Source organism: Nycticebus coucang, chromosome 13 (assembly GCF_027406575.1).
Source record: "Nycticebus coucang isolate mNycCou1 chromosome 13, mNycCou1.pri, whole genome shotgun sequence".
NCBI classification, from domain to species: domain Eukaryota; kingdom Metazoa; phylum Chordata; class Mammalia; order Primates; family Lorisidae; genus Nycticebus; species Nycticebus coucang.
The window spans coordinates 16,695,878-16,721,131 of NC_069792.1; the positions used below are offsets into that span (position 1 = coordinate 16,695,878).

The 25,254-nt window shown below is 42.0% G+C and overlaps 2 protein-coding genes across 7 annotated transcripts in view; one reads left to right on the forward strand and one right to left on the reverse strand.

Moving 5' to 3' along the window:
- The window catches only part of TRIM55 (tripartite motif containing 55), a 47,131-nt gene extending 38,776 nt beyond the window's left edge, over nucleotides 1-8,355 (forward strand). For 4 of the 6 annotated variants that reach the window (XM_053559512.1, XM_053559514.1, XM_053559516.1 and 1 more), the window contains one exon: nucleotides 7,255-8,355. In XM_053559512.1, the coding sequence (XP_053415487.1) occupies nucleotides 7,255-7,377 (123 nt within the window). In that variant the 3' untranslated portion in view covers nucleotides 7,378-8,355. The remainder of the gene's footprint in view (nucleotides 1-7,254) is intronic. The other 2 variants (XM_053559515.1, XM_053559513.1) reach the window with 2 other exon arrangements.
- An 866-nt stretch (nucleotides 8,356-9,221) lies between these two features.
- CRH (corticotropin releasing hormone) lies at nucleotides 9,222-11,360 on the reverse strand. Its single transcript, XM_053558941.1, has 2 exons — nucleotides 11,007-11,360; nucleotides 9,222-10,323 (listed from the first exon to the last, which is right to left on the reverse strand). The coding sequence occupies exon 2, from the start codon at nucleotides 10,307-10,309 to the stop codon at nucleotides 9,728-9,730; it is 582 nt and encodes a 193-aa protein (XP_053414916.1). The 5' UTR covers nucleotides 10,310-10,323; nucleotides 11,007-11,360; the 3' UTR covers nucleotides 9,222-9,727.
- Nucleotides 11,361-25,254: the final 13,894 nt, after the last annotated feature.

The window sequence follows — 25,254 nt, forward strand, 5'->3', positions numbered from 1 at the left end:
TCCAGTTTAAGAAAAAGTGAGTGTGTTTAATTTCTTTTTATCTGATAAGCCTCTGGAAATTACTCTGGTTTCTGATCTTACCTTAGCAAGAAGGAAGCAGCTGATGGCCCCCAAATCTATTCCCTTCACTCACCCCTCATTCGCTCTGTGTATAGGGCTATAAATCCTCCCAAGAAAAAGTACACGTTAGTGAGAGTTTTCCTTCCAGAGCTCTTTATGGGGCTCCTATTTTCTGCTTCCTCTAGCATTCACGGGGGCTATGCCACATTTTCACAGCTCTGGGCTTCATTCCTACCATCTTGATTACTCAGCCCCAGGCAGAAAGGTCTGCCTTCCCGTGAAGGAAATGCCCGTGGTGGCGGAGCTGCCTGACGGAGTTTCCAGGCTCAGACCCTGGGCTGTGAGCCACAGACAATGCCTCCGTTTCTTCTTAGTGACTAACTGACTGGGTTCTTGGCTATACTCTCTTTTCCAATTAGAAATCTGTAATGCTGAAGTTTTCCAAGAGTCTGAGGTTCAGGAATGCTCAGCAGGGGAGCAGGAGTTGGTCTTTCGGAATAAGCACTCTGAACATGATCTTGACATTCCTGCTCATGCCTGTTCTGGCATCTGGCTTTGATTCTCTGATCCAGTCCAGCAAGTGTAAGGGAGATAGATATTGGGTGGTTGTCCACTCATCTGCCATGAGTCTGGCCTGACCCTTTTTATTCACATTCCTTCAAGGCACATGGATTGCAGTGTGGGTGGGCAATTTTGAATTGACCTAGAAAAGTCAGCTTATAGTATGCAGTGGTAACCAGGCAGATGCTCTGTGCGATTGAATTTCTGATCGGCATGCACTGTGGTACTCAGAGACTGAGGAGGTGGCAGTCCAAATGTGGGGGTTACCTCACTGCCCCCCAGATCTCCTCAATGGCCTGGCATTAGTCACCACTCAGAATAAGGCATGGGTAGTCCTAGGTAAAATGTTAGCTGGCAGGGGTATACATTAAGCTATCGTTGCCCATTAATGCCTCAATTGCAATGCAGTTTCTCAGATGGCTAACTGTCACGTGGCTGAGCCTGTGAGAAGGGAATGTGAGACTTGTAAACGTTAATGCAGCGCTGGGTCATGGGTGGTACGGAGGATGGTGGTCTGGGGAAGGGCTGACGCCAGCACACCATGGAGGCAGCCTGACGTCAGTGGTCACTGAGGAAAATTAGCTCATTCTTCTTTGTGCCCGCTAGAAAAACAATGTAACCGTAGCTACCCAGGCTATCAGCATCTCACGTGGGACAAAATGCATTCAGGTAAAAGGGGCTACTGGTGTTAAAGCCAAGCCGAACTGCACCCAGTCTGCATAAGCCCCAGGTGAAGTGCCCGGGACTCATCTGTCCCCAAATGAACTTTGAAGGCCATGCTCTCATTGTTGAGAATCTTGCCATAAGACACACTCTGGCTTTTTAAAAATTCATTACATTTCGTATAAAAATCAAGTCTCCAGGCGGTGCCTGTGGCTCAGTGAGTAGGGCGCCAGCCCCATATGCTGAGGGTGGCAGGTTCAAACCCAGCCCCAGCCAAACTGCATCCAAAAAATAGCCGGGCGTTGTGGCGGGCGCCTGTAGTCCCAGCTGCTCAGGAGGCTGAGGCAAGAGAATAGCGTAAGCCCAGGAGTTAGAGGTTGCTGTGAGCCGTGTGATGCCACGGCACTCTACCGAGGGCCATAAAGTGACACTCTGTCTCTAAAAAAAAAAAAAAAAAAATCAAGTCTCTGTTGAGCATTTGACACTTTCATATTAAAAAATAGCTTATTAAGAGTTACAAACTTAAAGTAACATGAATGGAAAAGCAGGCCGGGCCAGCTAGCAGAAAGATGTGTGCAGAAGCATAAACACAAGACACACTTTGCTTTTGTCTGAATTCTCCTCTAAGCACAGCAACAGGCAAACGGCAGCTGAAAGCAGCTTTGCAGCCGGGGAGACAAAGGGACTATCAGGCCTGCAGGAGCAGGAGGGAGCGTCCTCCACCCACGTCTCCACACTGCTCAGCTCTCTGTGCAGGTTCTGGGTTGCTACGTTTCTGCTTTGTCCAGAGAAACTGAAAATCCAGATTTTAATGTGATATCACCTGATTTTTTTAAAAACAAAATTGTCATAAAAAACACAGCATAAATTTTACCATCTTAGCCATTTCTAATTGTATAGTTCAGTAGCATTAAATCTATTCACATTGTTGTGCAACCAACTTACAGAAATTTTCATCTTACCCATTAAACAAAAATTCTCCACTTCCCTCTCACTCCAGCCCCTTCTTACCGTCATTCTACTTTCTGTTTCTACTTTGTTTCTTCTCTTTCTTTCTTTCTTTTTTTTTTTCTTCTTGAGACAGAGTCTCATTATGTCGCCCTGGGTAGAGTGCCGTAGCATCACAGCTCACAGCAACCTCAAACTCTTGGGCTTAAGCAATTCTCTTGCCTCAGCCTCCCAAGTAGCTGGGACTACAGGCGCCCACCACAACACCCGGCTATTTTTTGATTGTAGTTACCATTGTTGTTTAGCAGGCCCGGGCCAGGTTCAAACCTCCCAGCCTGGGTGTATGTGGCCGGCGCCCTAGCCACTGAGCTATAGGAGCAGAGCCCTCCTTTCTGTTTCTGTGAATTTGACTACCCTTGATACTTCATATAAGTGGATCACACAGTATTACAGATCTGTCCTTTTGTTTCTGGCTTATTTCACTTCACATGAGGTCCCTAAGTATCATCCATATTGTGTAGCATGTCTCGGGATTTCCTTCCTTTTTAAAGGTTAAAAATATTCCATTGTATGTATGAACCGTATTTGGTTTATCCATTTCTCCATGGATGGACACTTGGGTTTCTTCTACCTTTTGGCTGTTGCGAATACTGTGGCTGTGAACATGGGTGTGAAAACAAAGGCATGAGTTCCTGCCTTTAATTCTTTTGAGTATATACTCAGAACTGAAGTTTCTGGATCATATGGTAACTTTGTTTAGTTTTTTGAGGAACCTTTATACCATTTTCTACAACATCTGCTCTGGACTATTTTACATTTTGACCAAAAGTGCACGAGAGTCCCAATTTTACCACATCTTTACTCCTGGATTTTTAATGCTTTCATGTTTTTTCAAAATGTTGCACAGATGCACAGTTCAGGTCAAGTAAACACTGTCTGTAACCGGGAACTGTCCTGTGCACAGTGACAGATGGCCAAGAGCCCCTGACAGAATGCATGCTCCATAATCCCCATCAACAAGAAATGCTTCTAGATGACAGAAGTTGTCAAGAGTGACATCTGCACATCACGCAGCTCTGGGCGCAAGCCCCTCACCTCCCCTTGCTCGTCTGCGTAGTGAGGTCATACCCACCCATCATTAACTTTTCCTGTTAAAGGACATTTCATAGAAACAGAAAAAAAAATCAAAGGGAAAAAATATTTTGTGTTTCTGAGTGAGTCTGTTCATGAATACCCAGAAATCCTGGTCAAGCTTCTCTAAGAAAAGTAGTTTTTCTTCTGAGCAGAAGTGTATCACCCCCTTCGGGTGGTCCTCTGTAGATCTGATTGAATTGCCTCTGACAGCGGAGACAGAGGGAAATGTCTCCCCAGTCAACTTACCATTTTCATTTTATGACTCAAAGTCATATCGATCAAATCATCTGTAGCCTCACAGGGATAGAGCACAGCGTTGAACGATGGTTGTATGTTTGTTTTGTCACATAAGGAAAATGTGTGAAATTTAGAAATACGGCAATGTGCTGCATAACCAACCACCTTGTGGTCAGTGATGAACTTCAAGTACAACGGTCCCATAAGATTATAATGAAGCTGCCCTAAACAGGTGTACCTTTTTTTTTTTTTTAATCTCTTATACTATATTTTTACATTGCCTTTTACTATGTTTAGACATAGAAAATCGTACCACTAGGTTACATTTGCCCACAGTATTCAGTGCAGCGTCATGTTATATAGGTTTGTAGCCCAGGAGCAACAGGCTCCACTGTGTAGCCTGGGTGTGTTGTGGGCTACACCACCTAGATGTGTAAGAACACTCCGTGATGTTCACATGATGACAAAGTCACCTAATGACGCGTTTCTTAGAACGTGTATCCACTGTTAACACGATGTCAACACATGTAATATGGAGGTAACAACCCTTTGCCTTCTTGAACATTTTGCAGACTATACTAGAATGCAGGACAAGCTCAAAGGCAGACAGAGAAGATCGGAGTTTGTAACTCTCTGCCTTTGTTCGGCTTCATGGGACATCAGTACTCCCAAGACATAGCACTTCCTGTGACAACGGACAGCCTGCATTTAGAAAACTAGTTGAAGAGACGCACATCTACAGCTCCATTTGGGGAATGCTATAGGAAAACTGTCTGCTTCTGATTTGATGGGCTGTGCTTCTAGAAAGGAGGTTTCTAGATCTTTAACTCTTCTTCTGTTATGTGGTAGTGGTGTATGAAGTTGGGCCTCTGGAGATCCTCTGGACAGTGTCACAGATGGCCATGATTACAACTCACCACAGGGATTAAGTCATTTAAATAATGTCCAAGTCTGTAAAGATGAGACCGTGAATGTGACTCTTTCCTTACTGGGGTCAGTGCTGTTGTATACAGTTTGCATAAGCAGCCCCCGCATGATCCTGCAGCGCCAACGCGTCTCTCCACTGTTGTAAGAAAGAAAGGACGGGAGGGAGAGAGAAAGGAGGAAGGACGGAATGTAAGTGAGGAAGGTGTAAAGCGCTTTCTGTGTCTTACTTTTTTTTCTGTCCAGGTTTTGAACCTGGGGTATGTGTAGTACTTACTCAGTCCTTACAGCAACCTTGTCAAGTAGACTCTCATCTCTATTTTACAGAAGAAAAAACTAAGGCTCAGAGAGGTTAAGTAACTTGTCCAAGTCACATAGCTAGCAAGTGGCTGGTCTGAGATTTGAGACTAGGTAAGCCTCTTTGCATAGGACTTCCCTGCTGAGATGGTGGTTGGCAGGTTCTTAGTTTATAGAAACAAACCAAGGCAGTGGTGTCCTCATCTAAAGATACTCAGGATAATCTCTACTCCTGTCCCCACTCTGGTCCTGGCTTTTCTTCTCTGGAAAATAACATCAGTCCATACTGTTTGGTGGAAAACCTAATAACTGTAGGGAAGCACGAGGGGGTGGGAGAAGCAAACCCAAATGATTTAAGCTCAAATTTTGAAGGCTACAGGGTGTCAACAACTAAAACATTTAAAATGGAAGATCAATGTTAATCTCTAGTATAGAAAAGCATAAAAATCTGTGCACATTCCAAAAGCAGTCCCGGTAGCTTGCTAGCTACCAGCAGTTTCCCAAAGATTATATGCTTCTGGAGAAAATATCTTACCCGACTTGTTTCACCTTTGAGATATTTGAGAACAGCTGTCATGGAATTTTCCTCTAGATTAAGAAGTGCTTCAGAAAAAAAAAAAAAAAAGAAAAAGAGAGAGCGAGAGAGGCTATTAAACGGACCCTGATGGTCTGTTCCCGCAGGCAGAGTTCACTCATACTGAATGGTTAGAAAAGTATCAGCGATACACCCAGGTCACTTGTTTTCTGTGTGTGTTTGCAGGTTTCTTAGGATTAGTGAGGGCAAAGTGGCTATGGAGAGGAAAAGAAGAGTTTATCTGTACAAATAGGCACCAGATTCTGTCAAGATGATGTTTATTCCACTTCGATTTCAAGGACATTGAGGTGTCTACCCCATTACCAGTAGAATCCAGTAATTTCAAAAAGCCCAATTTCACTTCATGTCTCAAGGAGCCCTTCACAGAACACTACATACTTAAGTTTTTTCCCACTGTGGCTAGTATACTTTCATGGCCCTGCTTAACTTTCTGGCAGAGAGCAAGGTGGCACAGTGAGTGAGGTATGGTCCCAAAGCCATCAGGACGTGGGATAATTTTATTGCTCTTGACCTACCATCCCCAAACGTATGTTTAGGGTAACATCTGATAAAGTGCAAGCCAAGAACTTATTTTTCTGTCGAAACTATTAGTGGTAACAAAACAACATACTTAACAAATTCTGCTTTGTCTGTGCCAATACTGTCCATTCATATAGCAGCTTCATAAAATCACCCAGGGCTTCTGAGCTGAATGCACGTGGCTACCTCATTGCTTTGAAATCAGTGGCGTTCTAATTTGTTGCAATAGTCTTACCGGCAACATCCTCAGAATGTGTCTGCTCATTTATTCTTAGCTCTCATGGGAAGAACTGTTTGTCATGGTACCTTTAAAAATAAAGAGTTTGCGTTTATAAAATTAAACTGTATTTCGGAAGACTTCTTTTTATGATTGTCCCTCATTCCATTAAGTTATTTTTAAAGCCCATAACACCATGAATAAAATATTCCTTATTATTCAGATTAGGTTAATCATTAATTCAGAATCATGACTTGTGTCTGTCAGGTATTTATAAAAGATAGTTATCTCTTTAGAAACAATCAATATTAGATTTGATTTGATGAGATGTTCTCATTTGATTGTATTAACTAGAGAAAAAAATTTCCTTCATGATTTGCCCCAAATAAGCCTGCAGGTTTGTAAAAATTATACTAAGGGTATATAACCTTGGTAATATATATTTAACATATATACATATAATATGTATAAACTTCTTACTTTAGCAGTTTTTACTTTAATAGGCCCTGAAACGTCATGTGGTATAGCAAGTCAGTTAAATTAGGAATTTGTTTTTTATTTTGAAAGCTTCTCTAAACCCAAATTTCCATTAGCTTCAGTGAGACTTTCATGTATAAAGAGAAAGTAGACTGGACTCTTTTCCCCAAGAACTTCCCTCCACTGCATGCATTACTTTTGCTTCTTTGTGTATCTTGAGTGGCCGTAGCCAAGATAACCTGAGTTTTCTTCCCATCCCTAATAATACGGGGTGTCCCAACAGTCACCAGACATAGGCAAATGGAAAATTATAGCTAAATGTACCTTTAATTACAAAATATTCATTACAAAATTTTACAAAATATTTACAAAGTATTCTTTACATGTTGGCCACCTCTTTGTAAAATTTTGTGATGAATATTTTATGCATGAAAGTACATTTAGCTGCAATTTCCTATCTTCCTGATGCATGGTGACTATTGGGACACCCTGTAATTATGCCCCATATAATGATAATAATAACTAGTGTTATTATTACCCTTTCTTCTCCGTAAAAAAGTGACTGGGCCAATCTAAAAAGGACTAGCTTCTTTCCCTGATTCTCTTTTTTCTCCTGTTGCAGATTGGATTTGAAACCCCTCCCCCCCAGGGACAGGCTGCAGCTTCTGGGAGTGGGAATGGAGCTGACTCTGAGCCAGCTCGCCACGTCTTCTCCTTTTCCTGGTTGAACTCCCTAAATGAATGACGTCCATTCCAACTGCTGCTCCTGTGTCTGCCTGGCTGAGATGTGCACAGGCAGCAGGGAACCTAGGTGGATTACTATGATACAGATAATGAAAGGGACCGCTGAACAGGATTTCTGCAGAAAAAAAAATAAACAACTTTAATTCCAGATGACTTATCAAACACATTGAGGAAAAAGAATACTTTGAGAAAATTGTTGCAAAAAACACTAGGAAAAAGAAACTTTGATCTTTTTCAAATCTTTTATTGTGTGGGAAACATGAAGGATATGTAGGTGTGGTACGTGTGTGCGGTAAAAAGTGGCAAGTGTTGGAACAAGTGGGCACTACACTTTTGTCCTAATAGGCACTGGCTTTTGTTATTATAACGTAGTAGCTCTTATTTACCTTCCTCTTTAATAATGCAGGTGGTCAGTGAAATTCAGTGTCAATTCTGATTGGGTCTGATTTAGCAATATATGGACAAAGGGTCTGATTTAGCAATATATGGACAAAAGGTAAATCATTGACCAAAGCTATGAAATGTTTCACAAAGTTTTCCTCTTTTCCATAATAGATGTCATGGGATAGTATATCCAGAAATGTTCTTTGAAGCCAGTGACACTTGGAAAACATAAAAACATGGTTTTATTTGTCTCACCTTAATGTCCCCTTCAGAATATAAGTGTAACTTTACAGTTTATGAACTCTTCAATAAATGCTGTTTTTAAAAACTTAGTCTTGGCTGCACCGGTGGCTCAGTGGGTAGGGCGCCGCGCCGGCCCCATATACCAAGGGTGGCAGGTTTGAACCTGGCCCCGGCCAAACTGCAGCAAAAAACTAGCCAGGTGTTGCGGTGGGTGCCTGTAGTCCCAGCTACTTGAGAGGCTGAGACAAGAAAATTGCCTAAGCCCAGGAACTAGAGGGTGCTGTGAGCTGTAACACCACAGTACTCTACCGAGTGCAACAAAGTGAGACTCTGTCTCAAAATAAATAAGTAAATAAATAAACTTAGTCTTATGATTTACTCTGTTTCATATTGTCTTATTAATCTATTAGTTAAGTGTATTTCAAGGGTACCCAGGGGAAGAAGCCTCTTTATTACAGACGAATTGATTTTGAAGTATTAAACATTCGATTGAATTTTTAAGCTATAACTAAATTATCACAAACAAAATGTATGCTGTTCAGTTTTAGAAGTGAATAATGATAGTTCATATCGCTAAAAATCAAAGTGATTACAATTGGCATAGGCATAAATGTGGTGAGTACTTCAGCAGTTATTAAGATAAAAGTGTTCTTTATAAGAATATTTTTTCCTAAGTGCCATTTTATAACAATTCAATTTAGGTGTCCTAAGTAGAGATGCTATCAAGTTTTCTTATTAGAAGTAATCATTGGAAAATAGCTTAGAAATGGTACCAAAGTAATAGTTTGGTAAAGTGAGCCTTTCGTATAGAAAAAAAATGTAGTTTTTTTGGTCACATGTTTTGGAGGACACTTCTCTTTTGCTTTCATCTCTCCCCATTCTCCCCAATTATTTCACATCTTACAATCAATCGAGGTTAAATGTTATTACCATTATAAATCAATCTTTCCTTTGTAGAATTATCAAGTTCAAACCTGGAAGCAACTTCTCAAATTATTTAACTCAACCTCAGAGTAGTTGTCTGAGGCATAGAGATGAGCCCAGAGCGATTGCTTGCACAATCTGTGTAAGCTGCTGACATGTTTGTATTTTCAGTAGAAGATAAACTGCAGGAAGTTTTGTTTTGCTCCTTCCTTGTTGTAAAGACAATTTGGAAGAAGCTAAGAGCTGAGAGTACTTGCAACGTATGAACACTGAACAGGAAAAATAAAGTCACAGTTACCTTTGCAACTTTTATTAAAAATATAAATATTCAGCGTTCTCTTACACAACCAAACTGACCAAAGATTGGAAAGATGTTTTATTACTGAAACGTTTACAAGAAAAAGTTGATTGAAAGAGCTTACAGATCTTGTCTTACCCACCCAAGAGAATGGCATTCTCTTCAACTCAAACCTCAGCAAAAAGAATCGGGTGACTTCTGTCTGCTTCTTCAAAACGTCCCCCCCCCCCATCTACATTCTCTTTAAAACACCAATAAAAGACATCTGCAAATGGAAACTAAAAGTAGACAATAGGAGTAACATAGTGTTGTTACTGCACATGAATACACTTTGTGCATGCTAATTAAGGGGAATAGGCTCTCTTCCTGTACATCCTCTAGGTTTCAAGCTATATAAAAATAAACAAATGGTATCAGAGCAGCGTTATGGTACAGAATAGTGTAATTTTTTTTAATTTTTTTTTGTGCTAAATGCAGAATTTTTTTGGCCAAACGCACCATTTCATTTTCCAATAATCTCCATCAGTTTCCTGTTGCTGTGAGCTTGCTGTGCTAACTGCTCCGCCCTGGCCATTTCCAAGACTTCCCGCAGCAGGTGGAAGGTGAGATCCAGGGAGATGGGCGGCTCCTCGGACCGCCGCTCCCTCTCGGGTGCCTCCTGGTGGCCACCGAGGGCGCTGTCGGCGCCGCGCTCCGCGGGACCCGCGGGGCTGTCGAGCGAGCGCCGAGGCAGCAGCAGCTGCTGCAGCAACACGCGGAAAAAGTTGGCGGCCGCCTGGTCTGGCGAGGGGCGGCTGCCGCTGGTGAGGAGCGAGGAGGCGGGCGACAGGGGAGCCGCGGGGCTCTTGTTGAGGTTGCCCAGGCGGAGGAAGTATTCCTCTCCCATGCGCAGCAGGATCGGCCGAGGCTGCGGCTGCTGGGGCTGCTCGGACTGCGGCGGCTGGAAGAAATCCAGGGGCTGCGGGGACTGCGCAGCCTGTCGGGCTGCTGGGACCGGCCCCCTGGTGAGGAGGGCCCTGCATGGCGGGCAGAGCAGCAGGGCCACCAGCAGCGCGCCCGCGGACACCAGGAGCGGCAGCCGCATGTTAGGGGCGCTTGCTGCGGCGCGGAGCGGGGCGGAGAGCGGAATGAGAAGGGAAGAGAGAAAGAAGAGTTGGTCAGAGTTTAGCTCAACTGGGAGGTGCTCTCGGGGGGTACCTATTGGACACCCACAGACGTGCCAGGCTCTGGCCTTGGGGGTTCGGGTGGGCGCTGTCCGCGGTGCTGAAGCGCCTGGGAGAGGAACAGGAGACGTCTGCCGCGCTAAGCACCAAAGCTCATGCCCTCCCCAGGCAGGAGTGGCCCTTCCTTGGCGACCCCGAAGGGACGGTCCCTGCGTCCTCTTAACTATCCCCCCAAACTAATTCCCCGAGCCTAGCGAAGAGCTCCAAATTTAAGAAGTCGCTTGCGCTGACCAACCTCCTTCCGGATATTTCAGCATTTTCTACCAAGTCCAGAACTGCCCCCTGCTCCCCTCTCTCCATCCCCACCCTTGCTTCCTTCTTTCGGGGGTCAGGATAGATCAGCGCAGGGGGCGTCCTTTATCCACCAGCCAGGAGCAGCGTGGGGATCGGGTAACTACTATAAGCAGCCGTCTAAGTTTGCTTTTGCCACATCCCAGCTGCTATTGGAATCTTAAGGCACAGCCAGCGAACACAAGCGCACACACACGCCCTCCCGGGCACCGGCCCGCGGCGCGCACCGAGAGTTGACGGCGCCGTCCGTCCGTCGGGCGCTCCTACCTTCCCGGGCGCTGCAGGTGAGCCGGGCTGCGCCTCTCTGCAGAGACGTCTCCGGGGCTTTCTCTGGAGCTTTTCGTCCCTTCTCCTTCCTGTTCCCCGTCTCTTTTTCTCGATCTCTCTCTCCTCTTTCCCTTCAGTCTCTCAAGAGACTTGGGCTCCCGGTTTTTCCACACCAGAGCCTGGAGTGGGATTTTATAGCGTCGACCCTCTTCAGAAAGCACGCAGCATTTGCCTAATAAGCTGACGCTCTCTTGACAGCTGGATTGCGTGCTGCCTCTGCTCCTGCATAAATCATAGGGCCCTGCCAGAGAGCGAGGGGCAGAATTTTGCTATCTCAACACTGAATCTCACATCCAATTATATCAACAGATATTTATCGCCTTTTTGGGTGACGTCAACGAGCCCTAAAATGGAAAGGCTTCTTATGACTTGTCCATTGACAAAAATTCTTGAATGAAATTTCCCAAGTGTGAAAACATACTGACCTCTTACTAGAGGTTGGAAAAGAGAGAACGAAAGGAAGGAGGGAGGGGAGAGGAGAAGGGAGGGAGGTCTTCCACGGCAGTCCTGCCAGGAAAGCAGCAGCAGGTGGAGGGCGTGGGTCTCCTGTCCTCCCCCTTCCGACACCTCTGACCAGTTGTCCCTGACAATCCCCTGGTGTCTGAAAATACCCTCTTCCTCGAGACAAAGAGTCCCACCATCTATCTGCCTGGAGACAGTGAAGAACCAGGAGATTTGGAGGGGGGGAGGGCAGGAACGTCCACCTTTTAAACTTCTGTCTGCTTTTTCCTCCTAAGAGCAGATAAAGGAATTTGGCGTCCACAGCGGCAGGACGATAAGTCTCTCACAAAGCAGCTCAAGTTTTTCAAATGATGACAAGAGCTAGGCCTATGATGAAGGGGCACAAGCCAAGGTTAGGAGCACAGCAAAGATTGCAGGTTCTCTCAGAATCTTCCTGTCCCACCTTTGTTTCTCCCCTCAGAATCTGAAATTAACTGTGGACTTTTCTATTCCCAAATTGAAGAGAGAGGAACAGTGAGATGTGCCTGAGTTAAACAATCTTTATTTAGCCTACTCAATGCAAACCCGGTGAGCGAGGCCTTCATTCTAACTTCCTATTCTATGTTTATGTGGGAACAGGCTTACACTGCTTGATAAAAGGTCTGGATTCATTCAGTTGCACATTCTCGTTGATGAATATCCAGTCTGTCAAAAGGTAATCTCATTTATTTCACCTCCAAATACTCTTAACATCCATGATGGTATTCACATCAGGGGCACTCATCTTGCTATTTTTTATCATTTCTATTCCCAAATTCAGATGTGCTCCAGGTGAGCCTGGTAAATAAATAAATACTCTCACAGAATGAAATGCTAAGCCTATAAAACCAAACCCACATTTTGAATTAATTTGACACTATCATATAGGTGCGAGGCAGTTACCTCTAATTCTGCAATTCAAAACGCATTTCTGAACTCTGATGTCTGTGATTCCATTCAGCTTCCAGATAAGCATCAGAGTTGTTTATCAGAAATTTCCCATTCCTTATTTCTGGTTACCTCTGCTGCTTCTTTTGTAGCTAAAATGACAAATGATACCATGCCTATTTCAATTCCTATTTTGGGTCTCTACCAATCCACAACTGCTCTTAGAAACAAAAGGAAGGCAGAGAGAAATGCTGACAGTTTCCAGAAAAGCCAGCCCATAGCTGGATCGCTGCACTACATCATGTACTTTTGACATAGAGAACAGAAAAAGAAATGTGCCTACTGAGAAAGATATAAGTTCTTAATAGAAGATCATGATTATGAAAAATGGTTGAGCTTCTGAAGGAAAGCTGTGTTTACAATGGTAGGGTAGCATATACAGCTTTAGTTTTTATTGTAGGCTTTTTTAAAAGTTGAAATAGATCTCAATATTTTCATTTGCTTTCCTTTATGACCCTTTCTCTGTCTCTGTTAGCAGATTTCAGCTCGGATGTCAATCTGGAGGTGAAAAGTTGACCTGGAAGTAGAAATTTGCAATAAATGGACACAGAAGAGGAACTAGGAAAGAGATAGAACCTTGAGGTTAGCTGGGGGGTCTCGAAGGTTTTTCTAGAGGAGACACACAAGCTTTGGGCTCTGACTAACCAAATACCCTTTCCGATCTCTACTGTTGGGCCATCTAAGGGTGTTAATTGAGTGTAACTCCTCATCACTGTTGAGTCCTTGCCGTGAGGTTCTCCTGGAGTAGGTCACCGGTGGGCCAAAGTGGCTCCTTAATGCCATAGGAAGAAGGGCTGTTCAGGGCAACCCCTTCTCACCACAATTTATCAGAAGTTAGATCTCATTAAATCACCCAATGCTCACATTAGGAATGACTTGAAACAATCACTTGGTTTAAATAAGAACCAGAGAGGTTAAGTGACTTACCTACTCACCCCCAGCTAGTTAGTGGTGAAGTCAGAATTAGAACCCAGTTCTTTTAATTACCAGTCCATATCATTTGCCTAAGGTAACAATACCCTTTGAATTTTCTTTTCCAGCACATGAACAAATGGAGGTGAGAAGATAAATTTCAGTAAAGCAAGATATTCACAAACCAACCTTGGGGTGCCTTCTCTTAGACTTTCCTTATACTGGTAAATCTCCCAAGGCATGAGAACATAGAGATTCTCTCTGCCTACTGATGCCCCTGACACCTGGTTTTAAGTCTCTGTGTGCACACACTGCAATTTACCTTTCAGTTGAATTGTGTGATTACTACATAACAGTTTTAAATGTATTACCAACTTAGAATGCATTAATTTGATTATTCTACCTTAGGTGACCTTTGAAAAAAGTGATCTTTTGGTAAAGTATATAGGATAAGAGGGGTTCTTGAAATCGTGATATAATCTGTGATTGGAGAAATAACATACTGTGAAGAACTTATATGTGCAGTAAGTAAACTGAATACCCAGTCCATAAAAATCACCACTGACAGATCTGATCTTACATGTGGGAGTAACCCCTTGAAAGAAGTCATTAGAAATCCAAAGTCCATGCTTTTAGAACTTAGAAACATAATCCAAGAGACGTGGGCACACCGTATCACAAGGTCCCCAAGCAGCAGTTGGTGGTGTGGGTGTGGAGAGAAGGGAAGACTCATGCACTGTGGATGGGACTGCAAACTAGTACAGCCTCTATGGAAAGAAGTATGAAGACTCCTCAAAGAATTAAAAGTACACCTACCATTTGACCCTAAAATCCCACCACTAGGCATTTACCCAAATGAAAAAAAGACATCTTACCACAAGAACTTTGGCACCCAAATATTCATAGCAGCTCAGTTCACAACTGCAGAGATGTGGAAACCCAAGAGATGGGCACCCAAGTGCCCATCAACACATGAATGGACTAATAAACTGTGTATATGTGTATCATGTAACTAGCCATAAAAAATGGAGATTTTTTCATCATTTGTAACAACCTGGATGGATTTGGACAACACTCTCCTAAGTGTCACAAGAATGGAAAAAAACAAGCATTGCATGTGCTCAATACCAATTTGAAACTAGGATATTAATAATCATAGACCCACAGGACAGAAAAACTCAAATAAATTGGAGAAGGAGGAAGGGGATTCACTTGGTCCCCACCCAACAGGTACAATGCATGGATATATGGCACATTCCCTAGGTGAAGGACACGGCTACAACTTGGACTTTAACCTTACATGTGTAAACCATATAACCTAATGGTTCATACCCTCATATTAATCTGGGGGGAAAAAAGAAACGGGGGCACAAAAACAGGGATAACTTCATGTCTGAAATCATATTTTTTAAATAACAACACAATGTAGGGTATAGGTAAATTTAAGTAGATACAGCATAACAGTCCAATGAATGAACAAAATACCAGAAATAATAAAGAGCCACTTGGCATATTTCTGTCACCTGCATCTATCTTCTTGTACCTTCACTTCTATTAGCAAAGCTCATGGCAAACACATAGTCCCACATTAGCAAAGCTCATGGCAAACACAATGTTTTAGTCATTGACTAAAACATTTGTTGAAATGAATCTACCATCTCCAATGACAGCCATCAAAAATGCCAAGGGTGGACATGTGTTTTGGTAATTGTTTGCAACTGTTTTTCAGATAGATCAGAAGCTGCCTTCTGCTTCCACAGGTGGGCTAGGGACAGACTCTCAAAGAGCAAAACATCTCATTGTTAACTGTAACAGTAACTCTCGTTAACAAAGCCAAACACTCCCACGGTAGAAAACTTAGAAAAATTAGAAAAGTAGAAAGAAAAACACAAAATTACTCAGATTACCAGAAACTAAAGATAATGGCAGTCATTTTTTTTGTTGTTGTTTCCCTTGAGTATTTTTCCCAAGCTCATACATTTAACATAATTGAAATAACGATTTTTCTTAGGAGTGAATGTCTGCTTTAAAAAAAAAAAAAACTTAGTTTAAAATTTAAAAGTAATGAATTAAGAGCATAAATTTCAGCTCAGTGCCTGTAGCTCAGAGGCTAGGGTGCCAGACACATACACCAGAGCTGGTGGGTTTGAATCCAGCCCAGGCCTGCCAAACAACAATGAGAACTGCAACCAAAAAATAGCCGGGCATTGTGGCGGGCGCCTGTAGTCCCAGCTACTTGGGAGGCTCAGGCAAAAGAATCACTTAAGCCCAAGACCTTCAGGTTGCTGTGAGCTGTGACGCCATGGCACTCTACCCAGGGTGACATAGTAAGACTCTGTCTCAAAAAAAAGAGTAAATTTCTTTGACACCACAAAGAAATGGTATGCTAGGTAAGGGATATGTTAATTAGCTCCATTAAGCCATTCCACAAAACATAACATACAATGTTGTACACCATACATAACATACAATTTTTATTTCTCTATTTACATTAATTAATCAATTAATTACAAAGTAATTTGTTGAAGAAAACTTTCCCAGATTCCCCAGATTCCTGGATTAGGTTTAGGAACTGTGCTTTTTATTTTCCTAACATCATGAATATTCTTCATCATAAAACTCACATTTTGTTATAATGACTAGTACGATATGTATCTCCCTGGCTGGGCTGCTAACTGTATGGCGGGGTCTTGCCTGTTTTTATAAGTTGCCATATCTATTCTTTTGCCCACAGCATGGTAGACACCCAGTAAGCTCCTACACTAATGAAATACAGAAAATGTGTTGAATGAATGAAGTATAGAAAAATTCCCCAGAAGTTTTTATCATCCTGAAATAATAACATTTATAACTAAAATTTTATAATCTACTTTGTTCCACTAAAAATTTTATCTCAAACATTTTTCTATATCTAAATGACATCGTTTTGGCCTGGCACAGTGGCTCACGTGTGTAATCTTGGCACTCTGGGAGCCAAGGAGCTCAGGAGTTTCAGACCAGCCTGAACAAGAGCAAGACCCTGTCTCTACTAAAAATAGAAAAATTAGCCGGGTGTGGTGGTGGGCGCCTGTAGTCCCAGCTTCTTGGGAGGCTGAGGCAAGAGGAACACTTGAGCCTAAGACTTTGAGGTTGCTGTGAGCTATGACCCCATGGTGCTCTACCCAGGTGGACAGAGTGAGATTGCATGTTACTCTATCAAGGAGATAGGCCGAACTGTCTATTCATTCCTCATTCCTTGCCCCTAAGAACTTGATTTTTATTCTTCTACATCTGACCCTTGCACCTTGCACCTTTAAGTAATACTACTTAATTACGTAAGTATTTCCCGAGTCTTTAAATGTAAACAATATCTCTTAACTTCCAGATTGTGAGATGAAAATATTAATATTTCAGCTTTTCACATACCCTCATGCACCTTGAGCTCCCAGTTTCTTTCATATGCACTTTTGCTTTTAGACTAGATTGTGTTGTTTTTTATAATCGTGGTTAATTAAGTCTTCTGTGGTTTGACTATAGATTGTAAAAGCTGGAAATCAATATTATTTTTAATTTTGACTATGTAAATTGTTCATTGCAGAATAACATCATAGACCCTGGTTGTATTTCCTTTATTGTTTTTGTCTTTTTCTGCAATTACCAATCGCCACTTTTATAGTCTCAGTTTTGTTCTTACCTAGAATTATGTCTTAATTTCCCCCCTTTTTTCTAAATTATCAATCATGATAAGTAATCTATGAAGTCTTCTGCCTCTTTTTAAGACCTCTCCCCTTGAGCACTCCAACATGCTGTTTTCAGACTATTTTCTAAATCTGATGCACAACCATCTTTCTGGGACTTCTATTTTCTGCTATAGTCCAGAATCACATAATTTATTCCTTCTTGATTTCTGCATTTCATTTTGCTAAAGAACATCTCTAACTAGATAACTTTCTAAGAAAGGAAATACGGGAGGTACATTTTCTGACTTCTTTCATTTCTGGAAATGACTTTATTTTACCCAAATATTTGAGCGATACTTCAGCAAGGTCCACAATTTCAGGTTAAACATAATTATTCTTAAGTAAATAAGTACTTTAAACAGAATTTTAAGTATTGATACTTTGTATTGTGTTATCCAGTGCTGCTGATAAGAAATCCAGTGTCATTCTAATTCTCTCTTTTTTTTTTTTTGGAGATAGTCTGATTATGTCACCCTCGCTAGAGTGCTGTGGCATCACAGCTCATAGCAACCTCAAACTCTAGGGCCCAAGTGATTCTCTTGCCAAAGCCTTCCAAGTAGCTGGGACCAAAGACACCCACCACAACACCCGTCTAGTTTTGGTTGTAGTTGTCATTGTTGTTGGCAGGCCTGGGCCAGGTTCAAACCTGCCATCTGTGGTGTATGTGGTTGATGCCCCAGTCACGGAGCCACAGGCGCCAAGCCCTGATTCTGATTTTTTTTATACGACCTTTTTTTTCTTATTTTGTCTCAAAAGTTTTAGTCTCTTTGTTGTTGATGTTCTGAAATTTTATACTAGTTCATGGGTCTTTTTTTTTTTATTTACTCATTTTTCCTTCGAGACTCTTACTCTTCAAGTGTAGAAAAATCTCTTACATTATTTTCAGAATAATTTCTTTCATTTTTTTCTCTTCTTCCTTCATAGGACTTCTCTTACGAGATGTTCCTCCTCTGTTGGCCCGCTATGTTTATTATTTCCTTTCCTGTTAGGACTTTTTGTTTTGAGTTCCACTTTCTTAGGTGGAGGGGGGCTCTTAAATATCTTGCAGCTCTTCAGATGCTTTTGTTTTACAATCTATAGTCAACTTCCAGGATTTTTATTCTTTCTCCGTTTCTTTTTTTATAATTCCTATTATGGCTTTATGGTATCATGTTCTCCCAAATTTCTTTAGGAGTATTAACTGTAAGTTTTCTAAATTTTCTTTCTTTCTGTGAGCTAAAATAAAATCTTCAGCCTCCTCAGCCCCAGCAGCTGATGGAATGGACAGCCTCTCCCACCCCAAGGGATACCTTAATACTTCATTGTCAGCCATGAGAAGGGAAGTCAGACCTGCCTCATCATGTCCCCCAGCCCTTCTTAGAGATATCACATTGTAACTCAGAACAGGCCTACGGCTATGCAAGACAGCCTGCAAGTCATCAATATACAGAGCAAATCACTTGAGTTAGGGTATGAGTCTGGTGGCTTTTCTCTAATTAACAGACCCGTTCCTTTTTGCTGACTCCTAGTCTTTTGCAAAAAGCCTAACTCTTTCTTTTTTTTTTTTTTTTTTTCCTCTTTTTTTTTTTTTTTTATTGTTGGGGATTCATTGAGGGTACAATAAGCCAGTTACACTGATTGCAATTGTTAGGTAAAGTCCCTCTTGCAATCATGTCTTGCCCCCATAAAGTGTGACACACACTAAGGCCCCACCCTCCTCCCTCCATCCCTCTTTCTGCTTCCCCCTCCCATAACAAAAAGCCTAACTCTTTCAACCAATTGTCAACCAAAGAATCCTAAACCCACCTATAAGGTGTGGGCTTCAAGATGTCCTGCCTTTATCAGGCGAAACCAATGTATGCCTTCTATGTGTTGATTTTTGACTTTACCTATAATTCCTGTCTTCCTGGAATGTACAAAACCAAACTTAACCCCACCACAGCAAGTACACAACTTCTTGGTCCTGAAATTTGGCTCAAAATAAAGTAATTTTACAAAGTACAACTTCTTTTCCACTGACATGTCCCTGAATTATCTATTCCACCTATGATCATTTTTAAAAAGGTTCCTTAGTTCCTTTCCCGTTAGGACTTTTTGTTTTTTATCTTTAGTTTCTTTCCTGTTAGGACTTTTTGTTTTCACAATTTTGTGCTGGAGCTCAAAATTGAGAAACTAAGGTAAATAACTTAAATCTCTTAAGGTGACCCTGTGTTTAAATCCTTAAATCTCTTAAGGTGACCCTGTGTATAAATGTGTCACTGGATGAAGAGGGTCTGTCACTGTCAGCCAATATGCAGAGACAGGTATAGGTCAATCAAACTTTGTCAGAAGGCCGAGGTTCTGGAGAACAGTGGGAGTAGCCTCTCTGAGACTGTTCTGTTTTTCCATTTCCAAAAATCAAAGTTTTATATATGAAATTTCAGAGTAAAAACTGTGTTAATTTTTATCTGAACAATAATTAGCATAACCTATGGCCCCAAATAACATTTTAATTCAAAAGTTAATCTCCTAAATCAATCCTCCTAAACCACTCGAAATAGACATCTTTAGCATGGGAGCTAAACTTACAATACAATGAGAATGAATGGGAGACAGGAGGTCAAGGTCACTTAGAACCCAAACTGACAAGACGGGCTGGGTCATGTTGGCTCTAGCCTAACAGATTCTATCTTATTCTCACCACATGTACTCTCAAATGGTTGCACTCTCTCAGTTAAGAAGTAGTCATCTCAGCTACAACTTGAACTTTACCTTACAAACTCAGCCAATGTAACCTAACCATTTGTGCCCTCATACTAATCTGAAATTAAAAAAGAAAAGAAAAAAATGTATTAATAAAAAAAAAAGCAATCAATGCAAAGCTGATCAGAAACTATGTGGCGGACAAGGAGCTTGTCACCAAGCAGCCTTCCCTTAGGGTGGCCAGGGAACTAGTCATTACGCTCGGGATACCCATAAAAGTCATATTAGAGAGATTTTTTTCTTCTGTAGCTGTTCAATTCCATTTTAGACAAATATTTGCATTAGTTTTCTAGGGCTACCATAACATCGTACCCCATCCCTGGGTGGCTTAAAAAACAGAGATGTATTTTCTCAGTATTTTCCCAGAAGGCTGCAAGTCCTAGAACAAGGTGTCAACAGGCTTGACTTCTTCTGAGGCCTCCCCACTTGGCTTGTAGACGGCTGTCTTCTCCCTGAGCTGTCACACAGTCTGTCCCCGTGCAGGGCTGTTTCAGTCTCCTCCTCTTATTAAGGACACTAGTCATATTGGATTAGGGCCCACTCATATGATCGAATTTTACCTTGATTATCTCTTTAAAGGCCCTATCTCCAAACACAGTTATATTTTGAGGTATGGGGCAGTTAGGACTTCAATATGTGAATTTTTCTACATTGGGGGAAGAGGGGGTACAAAATTCAGCCAAGAAGAATATATTTTGCAAATGTGTGTTTGTTTGTTTATTTATTTATTTTTGAGACAGAGTCTCACTTTGTTACCCCAGGTTAGAGTGTCAGCTTAGCTTACAGCAATCTCAAACTCCTGGGTTCAAGGATCCTCCGCCTTGGCCTCCTGGGAGAGGCTGTGACTACAGGAGCCACTACAATACCCAGCTCCTCTTTTTTTTTTTTTTTTTTAAAGGAGACGGGTTCTCAGTCTTGCTCAGCTGGTCTGGAATGCCTGAGCGCAAAGGATCCTCATGGCCCGGCCTCCCAGAGTGCTAGGATTACAGCCACTACTGTACCCAGCCAAATGTTTGTTTGTGTGTAATTTATTTTTGCCTAACAGGTAGGCATTTGCATGCCTGACATTCTCCTCAGTGTATAAGAAAAGTTGGTGAAAGGTGTAAGCAGTGGCGGCGAGAGTCAAGACCCAGAGGAGATGTTCAGGCCAGGTTTATTGAAAGGGGAGGGTAACCTGCCTGGGCAGTGCAAAAGTGGCATCTGCAGGGGGTAGGGGACAGTTAGACACTACTTTTATGTGGAGCTGTAGGGGTGGGCAAATTTCACAGCTTGTCCAGAACGTTAGGATCCTTTGGCACAGACTCCTGGGGGTGGAAGCTAACCAGATCCTTTTTGTTTTGTCTTAGGAGGGGTGGACAGGTGGAGGGGAAAGGGTTTGTGCGTGCTGGGGTAGACTCCTCAACAGTTGGTAGAGGTATTAACTCTTTCATATATAGACTCTCAAGTATTCCTTCTATTTTTGACTCTTTTCTTTTTCCTACTTTTGGTGATGATTAGCGTTTCCAAGCCCTGAGCCCCTCCTGGGTTCTGCAGGTGAACTCCTTCCTCAGCTACCGCCCTCTGCAGCCATGACCCTGGCACTCCCTCAGCAGCCCCTCCATCTTTTCTGTCTTGCTTCCTCAGACACCACTTCATCTTTTCAGCTCTCACGATTTCAGAGGTTTGTTAAACCCTCTTATGTTCCTTATCATGTTCTTTTCATCATTGGGGAATTACACTATCATTTTAGTGGAGTCTCAAAGGAAGGGGAGGTAAACACATATGTATTTTGGAAAGATCCCTCTGAATGCAATATGGGGTGTAGACTGGAAGTTTAAGGAAGGAGAAAAATGAGTTGTCATTTGGGTCATGAGCACTGGACCTCTATGGAATGAGCCTCCCATGACCAGGGACAACAGAAGCTGTAGACAGCAATGATGGGGCTCGCAAGCCCAGGACTCTATGCTATGGGCAGCTACACGACTGGCCAAGTTTGGGTGGAGACAGCTCCCCATCAGTCAATCATTCTCTCAGCGTCCAGAGATTATCATTGGGTACCCTGGGTGCCTTATTTCCATCCTCAGAAAATGGCAAGGACTTTGTACCTGTCCCTCTATTTTTCCACAAGTTAAGAAATATCTAACCCTAGGGAGATGACTCAGAGCATCAGAAGAGGGGCACATTTCTGCTTCATTGACAAGCCCTGGTCTTGACAGACATCACTGCCCTTTCTATTTACATCATAATACATCGACTGTTCTGTTTTAAGCTCCAGGTAATGGATGGAGGGTAGTGAGAGGATGTGTATGAACTTTCTGTCTTGAAGGGCAATTTGCAAGAACTAATCATCTTAACAATAGTTGCTCATAAGAAAGAAATCCATCAACCAAGCATCTTGAAGAGGCATTTATATTCATGAGCAGTTACTTGACTCTATAGAAAGACTTCCCAAGGAACCTCCTGGCAATGATGCTGGTATTAAAACGGGTGGGGGGAGATGTTAGGAAATGTTATACTCATTTTTTTACTACAAATTTTTTTAGTACTTTTAAATTTGTATTTGGCAGTGCAGATCTCTAAGTGTACAGCATTTCCCAAACTTGTTTGACTGGAGAGCATGTTTACTGTGGGACTATTTGGGAAATATAATAAGTCCAAAGCATTTGGTGGGGAGTCCAGCCAGACTTCCTTTCTTTGCCATCTGATATTTAAGTCTCTGATTAAAGATACTGGTTATTTTGTGCCACGCCTGGGAGAAAATAAGAAATGGCACTTTAGGCCTTTGAAGCAAAGGTCTCTGGGTAATGAGAGCCACCCAGGGTCAGTGCACCTGAGGATTGCCTGCCCCGGGGAGGGTCTTCTGACTGTAAGGCGCTGCTGAGCCCCTGCTTACTCCCCACAAAATGGTCACAATTGTGTACACACTTCCTGGTCAGGGGAAAGAGTTGGCCTCTGCAGAAATTTAGCCCAGAGGAAATCTAGGGGCCTGCCTTAGAAAGGAGGATTGTCTATGATTGTCGAATGGCAGACGCATCCTGGACAAAATTCACTGCCACAGGTCAAGTTGAGTTTTTCATAAAGAGAATTCAGGTATTCAACAGGCAGTAAGCAGTGAGGGCTGTAGGGGTGGATCGGAACTTGGGAAGTCAGAGATCAGGAGCTGTGGATGTCAAAGATGTTGCTACTGTTTGTGGGGTTCAGGCCTTTAGTGAACCTTGGAACAAGATCTTTTCATCTCCAAGGCTTCTTTTATCCAACTGTGGAAAATGTGATGTTAACTTCCCTTATGAGAGCTACAGCTGTTTTTTCCGTGTGTGTGCTTGTTTGTCTGTCTCCAGCTCTATTGTGATTTTACCTCCTACCTCTTTTAGTCTGTGACTCCTAAAACATTGTTTACACATGGTCAGTATTGGTAATTGGAGATTGACTGTGTGTGGCCTACTTAGGAGAAAGGCTACATCCATTCAAGGTGGTCTCGTAACTGAAAACCAATGAATCCTTGAAGGGTGTTTATGGGAAACCTATGTCTGGGAAAGAAAAGTTCTGTCTGATCAGCTACTGCATAAATTTTAGGAGTGATCTGAGAAGCAAGATTCCCAGGATAATAGAAAAAGACTTAACAGCCTTAGGCAGCAGTGATGTTTAATGCTCCTATTCATATAAAGTTAAATATAGATACATATTTGAGCCTCACCTCATTTTCCAACTTGTTTTTTTTGTACTTTAATTCTTAATAGCTAAAAAGTTCTGCCATGTGCTAATGTGCTTTTATCTTCCCAGAAACAACAATAATTGCAATAATGGAATTTTTCTTTATTTGAATGGTGAACTATGATTATGTAACCTGATAGATTTCTTCTGTAAGAAGTATTATACTGCTTTTTGAAGTAGAATGGTGCTATGGAATAAATGTCTATGTTTCCCTTCACATGTTGAAACCTAATCTTCACTGTGAGGGAATTTGGGGGTGGGGCCTTTGGAAGGTAATCAAGTTATGGAGGTTGAGACCCCATGAATGGGATTAGTGCCCTTGTACGGAGAGACATGAGAGGCAATCTCTCTCTCTCTCTCTCTGTCATGTGAGGAGACAGTGAAAAGACAGCCTTCTACAAGCCAAAGAGCATCCTCACCAAACACTGGACTCACTGGCACCTTGATCTTAGACTTCTTGGCCTCCAGAACCTGAGAAATAAATGTTTGTTGTTTAAGCCACTGCATCTATGTATTTAATTGTAGCAGAAGCTCAAACTGACTAAGACAAACAACATATCTGATTCTTGTTTATAATGGAATTTGTTCTAATATCTTTACTTGAAGATTTCACTAAAGATAAAACCCTTCAGAGCAGCCTTGCAACACTTTTCTGTGGGACACACTAGACTTCTGAGTGTGGCAGTTGTCAGACTCCCCCAGTGGAAAGTTCTGACTCAACTTCCTTCTAGGTGAGTGACTTTGGACAAATTATTAAAATTTTCCAAATTTATTTCCTTATTTGTCAAGCCAATATAAAGTGCCAGTCTCCTCATTTGTTGTCTTAGGGTTGGGGGATTAAATGAGATAACACAGTCAGGACCTGGGGTATAAGAAGCCTTCAATAAACATCAGTCACTATTGCTGTTGAGGGAAGGATATGGCTGTTGTTCCCATTGAAAGTAGCAATTTAATCCAATCTCAGGTCCGCAAAGTCTAGTCTTCTGTGTCTGGTACTTATTAGGCATAAAAAAATGTTTATTCATGAAATAAAAGAAGAATAAGATCAATGTAGCCACTAAGTTTTTCTTCTAGTATTGTTAGCAGACGAAGAGTGTCTGGCCGCCTGTCACTGTCAGCCAATATGCAGAGACAGGGATAGGTCCACCGAACTTTGTCAGAAGGCTGGGATTTGAAGAACACTGAGAGTGGCCTCTCCAAGACTGTTCTGCTCTTCTACTTCCAGAACTACGGTTTTATACATTTGAGTTCCAAGTGAAGACCACGTTAACCTTTATCTTAATATATTATCAGCAGAACCCGTGACCTATGGAAAATAATAATTAGTATAACTTATGACCCCAATCTATATTTCAATTCAAAATTAATCTCCTAAATCAGTGCATCTAAATTACTCAAGATGGGCATCTTTAGGATGGGAACTAAATTAACAAAATAGTAAGAATGGGAAACAGGGGTGAAGGTCAGGCAGGACCAGACCAGCTGGGTCGTGTCTGCCCTAGCCTGAGAGACTCATGTCATTCTCTATATGTGCTTTCAGTACCAGAGGATTTTCAGACACCCAGCTAATTGGAAGAAAGGATTTTTTACTTAATGTACTTTATTTTTTTAAATCAGTTATAGAAAAACTGAGCAGAAAGTACAGAGTCCCCACAGACTCTTTCTCCCCCTCCTTGGGGGTTTTGCTGAAATACAAAAATACCCTTCCCTTTAGTATC